The sequence below is a fragment of the Verruconis gallopava genome (genome assembly GCF_000836295.1).
Source record: "Verruconis gallopava strain CBS 43764 unplaced genomic scaffold supercont1.162, whole genome shotgun sequence".
In the NCBI taxonomy this organism is placed as follows: domain Eukaryota; kingdom Fungi; phylum Ascomycota; class Dothideomycetes; order Venturiales; family Sympoventuriaceae; genus Verruconis; species Verruconis gallopava.
In genome coordinates, this window is record NW_015622298.1 from 1 (window position 1) to 14,464 (window position 14,464).

A 14,464-nucleotide genomic window follows, 5' to 3' on the forward strand; every position below is an offset into this window, starting at 1 on the left:
TGTGTGTGTGTGTGTGAGTGTGAGTGTGTGTGTGTTGTAGTGAGAAGAGAGAGAGAGGGTGGAATCCTAGAGGAAATGCTTAAGTATCCACGGTACAGGCTCCTAAACAGTAAGGTCTCTCAATCAAAGGCATTTCTCACTCGCAACTTCCTCATGCTATTTGACTTGAGGTTTCCAGGATTCCTATCTGTCTTCTGACTCTGTGATTACATTCACTTTTGCCGGAACACAGAGAGGGCAACCGCGAATTCAAAGTCTTACGCGCTATATCAAACATTCGCTCTAAGCACCCTGAGTGTCAACATCTAATGCAAATGTTGAACCACTTTAATCTTAATAGTCTGAATGGTACTCACAGCTGCATTATACTTAAGTTTTTAAGGCCAAGCTTCCCTGATCTACTGGATGCGCGCTTCCGCGGCAAGAGATTTCCTGGAAAACTTGCAAAAATCATCGCGACACATGCTCTTCTCAGCCTGGACTATTTGCATCAGCATAAGATCGGACATGGAGGTGAGCTAACAATCCACAAAATTTTTAGCTGACTTATGTATGTTAGATCTGCATACTCGCAACTTAGCTTTCACTATTCTTTCTTTACATTCCCTAGTTGAAGATAAGTTTTTCCAGAAGCTCGGAAACCCGGAGACCGGATTAATCAGAAGAAAAGACGGAAAGCCACTAGAACCCGGAATACCTAAATATCTTGCCAGACCCGCTTCGTATCCAACAGATCTCTCAGTTCTTTCCTGTCCGATTAAAATAGTTGACTTTGGCGAATCTTTTTTCAAAAATGACTTCCTGACAAGCTTCATACATCGCGTCCTGTCCAAGCACCTAAGATCATATTTAGAGAGAAGTTCGATTATCGCGTGGACCTATGGAGTATGGGTTGTATGGTGAGTTCAGATCTTGAAAGAAACATATTGAGGGAGATGAAGACTACATCAGGCGCAAACTTGAAGAAAAGCTCACAATTTTCGCTAGCTTTTTGAGCTCATAGTCGGTCAACCACCGTTTGACAGCTTCATGATAACACCCACGATTCTTGTACGCCAAATGCTGAAAATTGCCAATGATAAACTGCCGGAGTGGTGGTAACAAATATGGCGCGCCATGGATAGCGCTTCACCAGGGGAGAAGTCAGGTTATACGCTCCCAGAGTGGCTGGAGGCAATTTACTTTGACGAAGGCAGAAACCACGACTTGACTCAGGATGACGTACTCAAAGTAGGCAAGCTTATGCAAATTATATTAAAATTGATGCTTCAGGGTTCTTGGTTTAAGGGGGATTAGATCATGAACTCGAAACGGCTGTAGAAAAGACAGGCAAGAAACTGCCCACAATTACACCCAAACTATAACATGATCTCCTTTGCTAGAAGCATATCTGGCTCACTATCTTCTGTTTTGAGAACTTCGAGTTGTTGAAAGACCCGACGGCAACTTAAATCATAAAGTTAACTTAGCTTGCAAAATTTTCGCCCCACTTAGCTTACGAAATCTCTTCGCTTCAGTATTTTCAGGTCTCAAAACGGAAGGCAATTTTAAATTGTCGGTCTATGGATGAAGTCGAAACAACTAGGAAAGAGATAACTAAGGAATTGCCTAATAACGATGATCAAATGGTCCGAAGAAGTATAGATGGGGGTTATGGGAGGCGATGTTGAAAGTTGAAAGATCTGCCACATATATGCCGTTTTTCGGTCACCAGAGCCAAGGGGACCCTCCCCGCGGAGGCCCACGCAAAGTTGACCTGTTGTCAACTCACTCCAACCACCAACAGAAACGTTCTAAGGTAGCAGCACGGTATTGCAAGTATATGGGCAGAAGAGGTTAATTAATAAAGAGTCCCTTAGCTTCAAGTACACCTATAGATTGGATCACACTATGAACAATAGGAATGATAGGATTTCTATTATCTTGACATGCCTGCGAAGTCCAAGTACCACTGGTCTCGAGAAGGCTATCACTTAGGATATGCTTCACTCAGCTCGGCTACAAACCACACCACCATCCTCTCCTCGCCAACTTGCCCACTTCACTGCATGTTCTGCTGCTCAGGGCGAGCGAAACTTTTCATTAGCTGCGTTTGAGAATTTTTCTAGCACTTTGCGGCACCTCAGAATTGTTTTCATTGGCGCCGTTTTCATTCGCGCCATTACCATTGGTGACATTACCATTGCTGCCGTTACCATTACTGCCATTTTGGAGTATCGGGAGTGGATGCTGATGGTGAGCCAGTTATTAATGCTTGCATCTATATTCTCATTGAAATGCGCAGGATCTAGTTCGTAATTCACGCTATTGGCCGTTTGGACGGAAAAGAGGACGTGGGGCTGCGCAACTCGCGGACCACCAAGCGCCTTGGGTACGGAGTCGACGAGTTTGGAGATACTTCGAAGTATATTCATATCATAGTATCTAACCCCCATTAGAATTCTTCAAGGAACCGAAGGGAAACCGATCGGTATATATCAAGCAACTCACATCGTCGAGACGGATTCATCCACTAGTTTGGCCACGGCACAAACCGATTTAGAGAGTGACGAAGATGAGGTAAGGATGGCGATGAATAGGATACAATTTGGTGTTTGTTCGATGGATTTTCTCCGATTCATCTAGTCCCCTTATCCGATATGTCATTTTCGGCGCCTTTGTGGTGGTTTGTAACCTCTTTCAGATGCCCTGGTCGCTGCTATCTTGCTACTGGGAGTGTTAGAAGCTCGACTTTAACACTAGCACCTGCGTGGTGGTCACCCGTCAGCCAAGACGAAAGAAGTCTGGGAAAATGCGCAGCAGTAGAGTGGTGATGTGAATACAAATCCATATTCAATGTCAACCTTATGAGTAAGATAGACAAGCAACACTAGATGAGTATCGAGGCAATCAAAGAGCTGGTTAAAATAGAGCTGAACAGAAACTGTTTGGTTGATACAATGAGTAACCGATCTTAATTTGCGTGACCACACTAGGCTATGCTAGATGCCATCTCAAACGACCCCAACTGCATGTACTTCTCATCGACACTTCATTGAGTTCCAGAACAAAATAATATGAAAAGAAACCATGTTCCAGTCCTTGGCAAATTCCTGGACATCCCTGTTGAGGTCCGGAAATGTAAGACTTCGCAAGACGCAGCAGCATCAGCGTCCACGTCGAATGGCTAGAATAATGAGGTGTTCAGCGGATATCTGGGAAGTTGTCAGGTAAAGTCGTGAGATTTTGCCCGCGCCTCTTTCAAGGCCGTGGCCACCCGCTCTGGATTCCGGTTCTTCCCTACCATGTGCTTCAGCATGGGGATGATCACGTGGACGAGCTCGTACTAAAGCCATCGCGATTTTATGGCAGTACAGAGTGGAAGAGCACTGCGTTTGGTTCTCGTGCATGTAATGCCGTCCCGCGCATAGTATGGTCAATTTTGCGAAGAGATGGGATTGAGAACAAAGCGCAGAGAACAGGTGATAAGATTCGTTAGAGCTGTAAATGCTCAGAGGTCAAACATGAACTAGATTGAGAGGATAGAGCTTACTACTCAAAATCTAGAGTGCTTCAAGGTGGTGGCGCCGTTTTCGCTATGATAATCTTAGTACGTGGTCCTTCACTTTATGGCGGATAACATACGGTGATACTTCTTCCAGACATCGCACTGCTCGCCGCATGGTTCAAGAATACAATTCTCTCCCTCAGTACATCTGACCATAGGCTCTGAGATGATTGTACCCATAGCGATCAAAAGTGTTGCAATAGAGGGGCGATGGAGTTCAGTTCTGGGCGCGCTCCAACAGACTTATTGCAGGGTGATTGACCTCGTGACATTGAGTCATGGTCCACTAAACCAACCCTTGCCAGGACAACTCACAAAAGGCAGCAGCTAAGTGCCCCACCTACTCACTCCGTGATACGCATTTTTCGATCCTCTCTCCTCCAGAACTTGTCGCGTCGACCATGCCCAAACCTTTCATCGACTTTTGAAGACGTCATCGCGATACCCCTTTATTCGCATATGAACGTCACGGAAGACGTATTGCAAAAGATAAAGGTTGATGAAGGGAAGGACGTGCTCACAACATACCTTGACAATGCCTTGGAGAAGGTAAAGGTCGAAGAAGGAGAGGAGGGCGTGAGAAAGGTCTTCCCAGTCTATAGTAATTTCTGAAGATCACTCACTGACATGTTGCAGATAAAACAGACCATACACGAGGTGACTCCCTTCAAGACCATGAAATCAAGCCGAAACCCAGTACCTGCACCGGACAACACAGTTGCCATTGTAGTGGACGTTCGGAAACGAGGGTCCTGTAGGGTGTATAACACAAAGAAATGGCTTGGAGGCGCTGGAGGCGTTGATACGGACAACACGAAAGTCGTGATTATGCCATGGCATCATAGCTGGAAATACCTTTGCATGGGAGAAATGGAGATGGCGTTTATTTTAGCGACACCTTGTCCATAATCATACTGAGAACGAATTTCACAGCTATTGCGCACTTTACAGAACTAAGGTTGTTAATATGATACTATATTTGTTACGTATAAGAGCTATCTGTTGACAATTCCTCCCCTAGATATCCAGCACGGCTGGCACATTTGGCATGCTTCGTGATCCGAGCACAATCGAAGCCGCCCTAAAGTGAAAAGATGCACCCAGCAACCTTGCGGTGAACACACCCAACATTCACCAGCTAGCGGCTGGTACGACCAAGATGTTACCACAGACCTTATCAGGCGACTCATTTGATCGTTCTGCGGTATTGGGCGTTGCATGAATTTCATAGTCATCGTATTTGTGGTAGTGAAAAGTATAAAGGGCGGGTGTGTGATTGAGACTGGGACGGTCATGATGATAGGTTTGCCAGCACCTTTATAGGAATAGACGGTATCTCTAAGGTCCGCTGCACTGAGCTGATACACTTGTCCATGTAGTTCGCGTATAGGTGGGCCTAGTGAGTGCTTAGTAAAACTTCGGATGAGAGAGAATACATACCTTGATAATCAGCAACAGCTACTGGGGGGATTTCATCTTGGTGGTCTTTCGGAATGTGTTCTATGGGCGCCGCTGGCTGTGCTTCTTCAGTGTCAGCGCACATAGTTGAGTCTCGTGGACAACGTACCGGCCTTGAAAGCCTCGTAGCTTTGGTCATAGAGACCCCGTGGCCCGTAGCGGGCTTCTGAGGCGTGTACGGCGAGGGCATTGTTGAACTCTATGCGATTTAAGTAACGCTCCCACCCATAAGATTCTATGCGAGATTTCTCCAGTTCAAGGACTTGCCGCAGGCGATTGAGATTCATATTCCTGGTTTTCTCTATTGGAAAGGCTATACAATGGAACCTGAATACTTTCCAATCCACTGTTCGTAAGAGCTTCTGTTTCTCGATGTAATCCTTGTCTTTCTGGCGATTTTTGGTCTGGTAAGTATAGTCGGCGAAGTCCTTCAACCGGTTGCATGTACGATCTGAAAAGCGTTTTGCAGTTCCTAGCTCGCGCAATCTGGCCTCTGTGTCCCTGATCGCCCAGATGATTGGGAGTCTGGCAGCTACTGTCGTTAGCTGCTTGATAACATCTGTTCGGTAGTTTGAATTCGTGAGTCCTTCAGCGACTCTGCTAACATCAGATATTCGGAGAAAAGTGGGATAGTATTGGTCTGCAGACTCCGGAATCTTCTCGTCCACCTCCAAAGACTTGAGCTCTCGGATATTGATATCCATTGGGGCTTGAATCCGTTGCGCGAGTTTTGACTATGATGGGCAGCCGCGAGCAGAGGTTGTTGCAGGGCAGCGCGCGTCAAGGTTATCGGTGAGCGGCGTAGATCAAGGAAGATATTAGGGAGCGCGAGATCATTATTTATGCGCGCTGCGCACAGCAATGGGCTTGGCGAGCTGCGCATGTTCCGTTCTGCCGGATCGATGTTCAATCAGCGCTTGGGTGGGTGGGTCGTTGCAGCGTGGCTCCCAGGCAATTGGTCCTTGCGTAATCCAATTGGAACACGCGTTCCGACACTTGTAGTTCATGGAGATATGTTTCTGCGAACGCCAATTTCAGCCAATTGACCGCACGATATCCGCCAGTATATGCCGATTCGAAAGTAGACATCAACACGCCCAAAGCACAGAGCACATCATGCCTTTAAGGCGTATCGTCAGAATTTGAATAAAAGGCCTGCGTTATACTCTCCTGAAGTGTTACATGCCGCCAGATGTATTCTACACTGCACAACATCAATCTCAACCTCTGTTCCTTTCTCCGGCGCTACGAAATAGTGGCACATCTTGTATCAACATGGCCGATCTCCAGAAGCCGCAGTCCATTTCCACAATTCCCATCCCTCTTTCTACTCCTCCACAGTCGTCAGCTACTGTTATCCCTTCTCTGAAAAGGGAGTCCCGTATGACTGGGGACGAATTAGCCAAAGCACCTGGCCTTACGGCACTCGACGCTTCATCCTCATCCAGTACTCAAAACGGCAATAAACGATCCGAGGTCCAAGAGAGCAATTCGGCTGGGCAATAGAGCTATATATAGCTCCAATCATGTGTGACTCGCGGCAAAGTCATTAGTACGCACTACATACATATAGGATCAGAAATACAAGCTGTACTGCCTCCATTATGGTTGCCCGATCCAGATAACGTCCTGGTAAACGAGCGACAGAGGGCAGTAAGGTCTTTGCCCTCGCACGACTTGGTTCGGTATAGTCTGAATCAACCTATTCTGATAAGCTTTCGCACATCAAATGCTAGATCCAACGTGGAGTGACATTGTGGTATCCCGCTGCTGCGCGTAAATGTCGCGAACAACAATGCGCACATAATGAAGCTTTGAGGCGACGGTCCAGCGAGTAGAGAAACTCAATCAAATCCTCGTGCAGATGAGTCGTCATCAGCTATGCAACTCTCTATTCTTGCTCCCCAAAAAGGTAATGTGAACGTTTGTAGTTGGCAGTAGCGCCAGGCGACAGGATTGGCAGGCTGCAGAAGTTCAGGAGTTGGGACGAGAGCGCGAATTGACAAGTCTGGTGCGCAGCACAGAATTCCGGGCTCGGCGGGTTGCGCGAGTTCCGCTGTGCTGGGTTGGACGTCTTCCAAACACACACCGTGCCCCTACGCATTAATCTCAGTTTGCGCCTACCGCTCTGCAGGAATCACTAGTGGTGTGGGTGGCTGCGTTGTAGCGAATGATGTGGGCTATACTTTCATCGCGTACGTCTGAATTGGAAAGCGGATGTGAACGCACAGCCGTTTCTCCCTGCACGCAGCGCATATATAGGTGCGCATCAGTTGCCTTGTTTCTATGAGCGACAAATCTAACAGCATCCGATCATGAATGATGCATCTTTTCCGTTTTCCGAACACCTCACCGGTGAACCTCCACCGCCCCCGCCACCGTCGCCGATGCTAGTCCCTGTATGCATTGATTTGGGAGGATGGACACAAGTGGTATCGCCGTGCCAGGCTTACAGATTCATGCAACAACTTTATAATGTACATAATACACTTCGATAACAAGATTGCGCTGATAGTCAAGTAGGATGAAGGGAGTCTTAAAAAATGGAAGTACAGATGGACAGACAACAATACTACATTGATGGTTTGGTCAAAATCCGGCCATTGGGATCGCGACTGTCGATCAATGCTCCATGGTTGCCTTAATGTTGGAGTTGCATTGCAAAAGCTTCGGCGTTTACAGGTGATAGACCTGGCTAGATTGTAGGATGCACTACGAGGGATTGATGGTGTTTGAGTAAATAACGATACAGTCCAGCTGCAAGTCCCGTACTCTAGAAATGCAAGTGCCATCACTCAAACGTTTCATTTCATTGGTGTTTTAATCATAATATGCCTGTAATGCCGTGCATTTTTACTTCACTTCTGGCACGGGAAGCCATGATCTAAGCGAAGCTGAATGATTCCCTCTCATCTAAGCGTTCTGTGGCCTTGGAGAGCGCAAGCTGCCCCTCAGATTCCTGAAGAGTGGCGTCAATGGCCCACCGAATCATGCACCATGCTGCTGTAGGATGTGGTCAGCATTCGATGTTCACGCTATGCTTCTTCCAATCAATTGAAGCAGTTGATGACGGTAGTTTGATTATGTTCCCTAAGATGACTTAAGCGTGGGCTGCTACTATCTTCTCCAAATATGAACCGTTGCACGGCACCTCAAATTCAAACCCAGTAGCCATCAAAATGTGCGACTACACACAAGTCGAGTACGCCTGTGGTCATCTGCGATATACAGTAAAGGCATGGTGTACTAGATATCAAGAGACGCACAAACGTTGTCCCGCAAATGTCACTGCGATGTGAGTTGCTCCATAGGTCCACGTGAAGGCTTTCGGTTAACAGTCGCAGCGAATATCGACTGGATGAGAAATGCGGTATAATCTCTTTTAACTTCAGAAATCTATCTATAACAACTGATTACGACTTCAGGCGACTGTAGGGATATGTCTACAGCTAAAGGGCCCACATCCAGACACGAGAGTCCTTCTAAAGGCCGGCTAGCTGACCTTTAATGCTTTACTGCCCAGCGAGGTCGATGCCACCGTGACTCTAGGGAGGATGCGTTGTGGAACCAAATATGTTCTCAGGACTACCGCTGCAGGCGGCACAGGGATGATTAGAATTAGACATGCCGGGGCGAGCAATTTACCTTCTCTTGCAGCCATCTGAGTTGTGTTTCCAAGGAATTGCAATATGTATAGACGATTCAATGCGTGCATTTCCTGTTCTGCGCCCAAAAGATCCGATTCACAAGTACCAATAATTCATGCACGACCGTCGAATGTGCCTCCTTGGCAAGGCTGAAGATCTCTTGCATCCTTGTATGCAAGTCCAATTCCGTTGAGAATTGCAGGCGCGTACATATTCCGGCGGTCTATCCATGGCGGTATTTTTTTTTCCCAATACAATATGCAACTTCAGAATTCTGTACCTAAATTGAAATGACCATAAATACCTGGCTGCCTACGCAACTTGCCCTCCTACTCGTGCACCTACAAGGCAATTTACGCTCCAAGAAATCCAAAAGTCCCACGTCCCTAAAATGGCTATCGACAAAACCAACAGTACGTTGTGTTTTTTATCATGGCATTAGAAAGCCGTACAGAGACTAAGGTCGTAACAGGTCCTATTCGAGAGTATCGAGACGACGACGATGTGACAGATATTGAAGACTGTCCTCAGGAAGGAGAGCCAATTCGCATTCGGCGCTGACTGAAGAAAATACGGAGACTGCTCTGGAGATCATATGGGCTCATATAAGGGGGATATTGGAGGAGAGGAGTACGAAATGCGGATATGGCTCAACTAGACTAGACTACAGCGCTGTCACTTAGCAGAAAATACATTCAATATCTTTTTGTGGAAGGAAATGAACGGCAACACGTACGACTCCGCAATGTCAAACAGCCTTGTGCGCATTCCGCGTCTTGACAGCAATTGAATCCTGGCCGGCTGGCTTTCGACATGCATGGACGGCAATGTCGCGGTGCGCCTTGACAGCACGTTCATCGATCACAACCCATTGTCGTACATAATAGTTTAGTGAACGGAACCCCGAATGAACAACGCATTAGTACTTGCTCAAGCGTACCATCTCATCAGTACGTCGTCTGCGCGACGAGCTGAAACATTGTGCAGAAAAATCACACGTAACATGTAACTTGCAATTGCATAAAAGTGAATACGGACCCTGGGCGCTCCTCCGGAGGTTATAAGAGCACTTAGGCTGCACGTTTGTGATGATTCTTTAGGGTCATTCTTGTTAAGAACTCAAGTCTCTGGGCCCTTTCACACATCTTTATCGAGCAATACTTTTCTCGCCTCATAGATATGGATGACAAGGATTCTCTATACCAAACCCTCACAAAGCGACAAACACAACTCAACTTGTAGATGGAAGTCACTTGGCTCTCGATGTTATTCGAGATTATCAAGTTTGTCTATTCCTCGAAGCACTTTAGCATCCTATCTAACCTCAGTCCAGAATATGAAAGCTGTGTATCCTGAAGGTGACAAAGGCGTGCTCATATCATTTGGGCACGAAGGGAAATGGTACTGGAAACAGCTTACTCCCAGTGAATCGCTATTCCGCGATGATCTGTTCAAACAAACATGCCAAAACATCCAGGACAGGAATGAAACCAGGGTTATCCGGGATATCTCCCTTCTGATCGTGCCATCAGCCGAGACTCTAACTGCATATGGCGCTGGACATCTCAAGATCTTGATCGAGAGCACCAACGAAGGCTGGAGCAACTCTTTTCCCTTAACAGGCACGCGTCCACAGCCCGACTACTCCGTAGGATTCAAGCGAGAGGCATTCACCCAAGAGCAGCTCGACAAGCTCGCCCCATTCATTGGCGACTTCATCGCTGGTGATCAGTCGTACTTCATGGCTACGTACTACATGTACTTTCCGTTTCTTACTTGTGAGGTGAAGTGCGGTGCTGCATCGCTAGATATCGCGGATCGACAGAATGCCCATAGCATGACTCTTGCGGTGAGAGCCACCGTCGAGCTCTTTAGACTTGTTGGTCGTGAGATGGAGCTTCATCGGGAGATTCTCGCCTTCTCAATTTCGCATAATCACAGGTCGGTGAGAATATATGGACACTACGCAGTCATTGATGGGAAGGACACCAAGTACTACCGCCATCCAATCCATGAGTTCAGCTTTACAGCTCTAGATGGTAAGGAGAAATGGACGGCATACAAGTTCACCAAGAACGTCTATGATATATGGATGCCGAATCGTTTCAAACGGCTATGTTCGGCCATAGATCAAATCCCGGCAGATCTGGATTTCAGCGTTCCACAACTTTCCCAGAGCTTCGGGCTTTCACAAGATCTCGAGCTCCACCATCTCTCAGGATCGAGTCAGCCCGATTCTCAATCACAAGAGTTCAGTCAGCAAAGTAATGAAGGCGCATATGACACCACCCCCAATACGTCCTTCACCGGCCGAGGCGGTTCGAAGTGTCCCAGGAAACGGCTTGCTGCAAACGAATAATGCGTATTGAAAACTGTTTTGTAACACTACGTATATATTGCTATTCAACCAACTCAATTCAGTCCGTGCTCTGCAGAGCTTCAAGTGCTCTGAAAAGTCTAGATAATGTGTTCATATAGCTGTTGATGTCGACTACAGCGAGGTAGTTAATATCCTCGCTCAGCATGAGGGATGCCTTTTGCATGCTTCGGCGAATTACTCCTTCAACATGTACCTCTTCTCGTTCTAGCTTCGACAAAGTCTGTTCAGCTTCTCTCCCGTGGTTATCAATCCGTTTCCTCTTTTTATCTTTACTGGGAATTAGCAAACTCGATAATGATTAAACCTTACGTTTACCTCGGTTGCGAGATCTTTGAGTTTTTACGCTCTCCCAATCCTCTTCAACTTCATCAACATGTGTTGTGGCCTGCTGTTGCTGGTGAAGGGACATCAAACTCTCAGCGCCCTCAATGTCGATCGCGGCGTTATGGTGCGCAGTATGTGGCTCAAGCTTACACATGTCAGCGGTGGCGGATAGTACAACACTGGCTGAGAGTACGAACCTCTCCTTCTCGGATGCTTCTTCGCGGCGAGGATGATTCTGTAGGCATTCGAAATGCGGAAACTGCGTCAGTGATCGGCTGGTTCATGGAAGGGACATAGAATTGTTAGGTGCATTTAGCGGTTGGTAAGCTGTCTTTTTATGTCACAACCCCCTGGTTGAATGAGTACTGACAGTACGGTAGCTCAACAGCCGACCGATAAGCCTCCACATTACGCAGCGACTGTAGGCGGTGATGGAGATTCCGGAGTGTGAGTTCATGCGTCAAACCGCTTCCTGTTGAGCCGAGTGGCTCTGTCAGCCACCTCACACATCAATGAGTAGTGTTCAATCATTGTTACTCATTATTTGCTGACGTGTCACGATCCATTGGTTGATCGTGTGCTATCAAGCACGCTTCAGATCTTAGCAGAAGGCTGCGGGGAGGAGTTATGCTCATCTATCAAAACATGTTCAGCCACTTTCAATGCCATCTCAACTCCGTTATCTCGGCCTCTCGTCGTCAGTACTCCGCCGCCTACGACAATATTTATACACCTTCGCATCTAACTTTTGCTGCTACCATGTGCTAACGCTTTCTGTGTTGTCAGCACAAAAAACGCCGTTTTATGAGTCCTCCAAATACTTGGACAAGCGACCAAATCCTATCTTCCAACGCCGCCATCTTGAGTTGAGCCCTTGCCTTCGTGCCTGCTACGATCACCATGGCTGAGGCAAGAGTCGAAGGGAAACGCGTAGCCGGCCGAAAGGCTCCAAACGCTGCGAAGAAAGCCAAGCAGGGCTGTGGGACGCAAGGTGTGACCAAGCCAACTCGACGGAGAGGTAGAAAGACTCGCCCTGAAGCCGGTAAAGCGGCTGTGGACAAGCTAAGGGATGCTAGAGGCAGACCACGCAAATTATGACTTGAAGAAGAGGTAGAAGAACTGGTGAAGCAGCAAACGCAAGCTACTTCCGAGGCCAAGACCAGCGACAAACAGGAGAGTAACCTTATAGCATCGTACGACGCAAACACAGTAACCGCGAATGAGACTAGTGCTCGTGGGTTTATCGCCATCAACAGCTTGAGCTCTTCACAGGATGCAGCAGGAAGCGCGAAAAGTATGAGAAAGTCGACACACATTGAGGCCGCGCATGATTCATTGCCAGTTAGCCCCAATCCAGCAACATTCTTCGCCGTCCCATGCCCAAGTGCAAGATTCGCTGCCAATTGAGAGAGTCAGAACCTTGGGATTGTGCTGGCCGACATTGGAAACTACACCACGACGGCATATAGGGTGCTTGGTGTTGGCGAACTTGAGGATATCGATTTCTGGAACGGAGCGGCTGCGGCGCGGAGTAGCCAAAACACACTGGCGTTGTGGCTAGAAAAAGAGATGACGAAAGACGGGACTTGGAGTTCGGGCCGGCTATAAACATGGTGTGCGAAAAGGAAGGCGAAGTAATGTCTGTCCACGTGCAACGAGCCACCTGGTGCAACGAGCCATACACCCCGGTACTTGTTGTAGAATCATTAAAAGAACTTCATTCCACTCATTATTCATGTCTTTTTTGCTTATAACGTGAACTTTGACTACCCTGGTTACCCTGCATATATATGGACACAAAAATTACCCTAGTGTCGTCGTTGCCACGCGTATGTTACAGGCAGCATCTCTACAGCGCAGATACTACGTATATTCATCATCAACGCGACATCAAAATTCCATCAAATCTGATGAGGCTATACGATAAACTATCAATCTCAAAACCACCTGATCAGGCTGAAAAGCTACATATTGCGTTGCAAGGACTGGAGCAGATCGATTCATGCAACAACGCCACGTCGATTGGTACTTCCCAATCAGGGAATGATGGACCCTGTCAACTGTAAGCAGACCCCGCAGTATTCACCCAATTATAGGCTGGTAAGAATACATTGCGTACCAACCTCCAACTTCTAAATTTGGCAGACTGTGGCTTGTCCCTTGATCGCGCTGGTCTTGATTTGCGCACCCCTCTCCGGCACGGGGTGGCCTGCTGCTGGACTGTGGTACAGTGACCAAAGACGAGTTTCTCGGACGAACAATAAAGAGAGGTCCATTTCCTGCGAGGAAGATGCTCAACAAATGGAAGCGATCAATTGCGCAGAGAAATGAAATAAGTTATATGTTCGCAGCTGCAAGGACCAGAGCACGTTCGTGGAAGGGTGGATTGGCCGCAGTCCAAATCGGCATTTTGCCGATGTCGGCCAAGTTAACCGCTGGGTTGGATCAAGGGCGCGTCAACCATCAACCAACATTGTTTTGCATTGGATTCCTTTCCTCCTGCTCCTCTCGTCTCTCTCAATTCTGATTGACTTTCTGCTGCGAATACCTTTAGCTGAGATGCCTCAGCCGAAACGCGTCGTTCTTAGGTGTCGTGAGCAGTATGTCACAGACGATCAAGCTGTGATGAAAGACTTTTTCGATTCGCAAGATCTCGGATCTTATGAAGAACTCACGTCTTTGAATGATCTCTTCGTACACTTTGTCTTTGATGAACGTTCCCCTTCCAGCCTATTTCTCGTCCTTGATGTTCATTGCAAAGAATTTCCAGACGTTGATCCTAGCACCCTGGAACTTCAAGTATTCAAAGTTTCTAAACCGAACTCATTGTACGTCAACAATAACCCTTAATTACTTTTATTAGCCAGTTAATTACTCATAGTGCGTTTCGAGACCTCGGAGAGGCTGCTTGTAAGCAGGCCCAACCACGATCTGTGAAGATAGGATGGGGGACAAACAAGTCTGTCAGTCGGAAGAATTAGACGGTGTATACCCTTTGCATATAGGGCAGTCTCCAGCCACGTTCGTATCTTGGGCATCAAGGTCCAGTGGGAGATCTCTCTGAAATCCGGTTGATGACCGGCATGGTACGACTCCGTTTTGAGGTGC

At 47.3% G+C, this 14,464-nt stretch overlaps 9 protein-coding genes across 13 annotated transcripts; 6 read left to right on the forward strand and 3 right to left on the reverse strand.

The window, feature by feature from the left end:
• On the reverse strand, positions 1 to 1,676 carry PV09_09752 (uncharacterized protein). Its single transcript, XM_016363874.1, has 5 exons — positions 1,500 to 1,676; positions 1,044 to 1,446; positions 976 to 987; positions 357 to 878; positions 1 to 282 (listed from the first exon to the last, which is right to left on the reverse strand). The coding sequence occupies exons 2-4, from the start codon at positions 1,116 to 1,118 to the stop codon at positions 519 to 521; spliced, it is 447 nt and encodes a 148-aa protein (XP_016208286.1). The 5' UTR covers positions 1,119 to 1,446; positions 1,500 to 1,676; the 3' UTR covers positions 1 to 282; positions 357 to 518.
• PV09_09753 lies at positions 745 to 2,915 on the forward strand. Of its 4 annotated transcripts, XM_016363876.1 has the most exons (5): positions 745 to 899; positions 988 to 1,798; positions 1,850 to 2,235; positions 2,285 to 2,371; positions 2,439 to 2,915. In XM_016363876.1, the coding sequence occupies exons 3-5, from the start codon at positions 1,981 to 1,983 to the stop codon at positions 2,514 to 2,516; spliced, it is 420 nt and encodes a 139-aa protein (XP_016208288.1). In that variant the 5' UTR covers positions 745 to 899; positions 988 to 1,798; positions 1,850 to 1,980; the 3' UTR covers positions 2,517 to 2,915. The 4 variants fall into 4 exon arrangements, with proteins under 4 accessions (XP_016208288.1, XP_016208287.1, XP_016208289.1 ...); XM_016363875.1 differs by having other exon boundaries at positions 988 to 2,235; XM_016363877.1 differs by having other exon boundaries at positions 988 to 2,235; positions 2,285 to 2,915.
• Positions 2,916 to 3,382: 467 nt separating this feature from the next.
• On the forward strand, positions 3,383 to 5,398 carry PV09_09754 (uncharacterized protein). Its single transcript, XM_016363879.1, has 2 exons — positions 3,383 to 4,132; positions 4,184 to 5,398. The coding sequence occupies exons 1-2, from the start codon at positions 4,007 to 4,009 to the stop codon at positions 4,454 to 4,456; spliced, it is 399 nt and encodes a 132-aa protein (XP_016208291.1). The 5' UTR covers positions 3,383 to 4,006; the 3' UTR covers positions 4,457 to 5,398.
• PV09_09755 lies at positions 4,507 to 5,828 on the reverse strand. 2 transcript variants are annotated; one of them, XM_016363880.1, is made up of 3 exons: positions 5,115 to 5,828; positions 4,988 to 5,068; positions 4,507 to 4,943 (listed from the first exon to the last, which is right to left on the reverse strand). In XM_016363880.1, the coding sequence occupies exons 1-3, from the start codon at positions 5,707 to 5,709 to the stop codon at positions 4,543 to 4,545; spliced, it is 1,077 nt and encodes a 358-aa protein (XP_016208292.1). In that variant the 5' UTR covers positions 5,710 to 5,828; the 3' UTR covers positions 4,507 to 4,542. The 2 variants fall into 2 exon arrangements, with proteins under 2 accessions (XP_016208292.1, XP_016208293.1); XM_016363881.1 differs by having other exon boundaries at positions 4,507 to 5,068.
• Positions 5,829 to 5,989: 161 nt separating this feature from the next.
• PV09_09756 (uncharacterized protein) lies at positions 5,990 to 6,606 on the forward strand. Its single transcript, XM_016363882.1, has one exon. It carries the CDS (start codon positions 6,188 to 6,190, stop codon positions 6,509 to 6,511), a length of 324 nt encoding a protein of 107 aa, XP_016208294.1. The 5' UTR covers positions 5,990 to 6,187; the 3' UTR covers positions 6,512 to 6,606.
• Positions 6,607 to 7,101: 495 nt separating this feature from the next.
• On the forward strand, positions 7,102 to 7,805 carry PV09_09757 (uncharacterized protein). The gene is made up of 2 exons (XM_016363883.1): positions 7,102 to 7,482; positions 7,529 to 7,805. Exons 1-2 carry the CDS (start codon positions 7,321 to 7,323, stop codon positions 7,709 to 7,711), a joined length of 345 nt encoding a protein of 114 aa, XP_016208295.1. The 5' UTR covers positions 7,102 to 7,320; the 3' UTR covers positions 7,712 to 7,805.
• A 2,030-nt stretch (positions 7,806 to 9,835) lies between these two features.
• On the forward strand, positions 9,836 to 11,186 carry PV09_09758 (uncharacterized protein). Its single transcript, XM_016363884.1, has 2 exons — positions 9,836 to 9,935; positions 9,986 to 11,186. Exon 2 carries the CDS (start codon positions 9,989 to 9,991, stop codon positions 11,009 to 11,011), a length of 1,023 nt encoding a protein of 340 aa, XP_016208296.1. The 5' UTR covers positions 9,836 to 9,935; positions 9,986 to 9,988; the 3' UTR covers positions 11,012 to 11,186.
• On the reverse strand, positions 11,041 to 11,752 carry PV09_09759 (uncharacterized protein). The gene is made up of 3 exons (XM_016363885.1): positions 11,554 to 11,752; positions 11,348 to 11,501; positions 11,041 to 11,299 (listed from the first exon to the last, which is right to left on the reverse strand). The coding sequence occupies exons 1-3, from the start codon at positions 11,638 to 11,640 to the stop codon at positions 11,070 to 11,072; spliced, it is 471 nt and encodes a 156-aa protein (XP_016208297.1). The 5' UTR covers positions 11,641 to 11,752; the 3' UTR covers positions 11,041 to 11,069.
• Positions 11,753 to 13,817: 2,065 nt separating this feature from the next.
• Positions 13,818 to 14,464, forward strand: PV09_09760 (uncharacterized protein). The gene is made up of 2 exons (XM_016363886.1): positions 13,818 to 14,184; positions 14,238 to 14,464. Exons 1-2 carry the CDS (start codon positions 13,916 to 13,918, stop codon positions 14,335 to 14,337), a joined length of 369 nt encoding a protein of 122 aa, XP_016208298.1. The 5' UTR covers positions 13,818 to 13,915; the 3' UTR covers positions 14,338 to 14,464.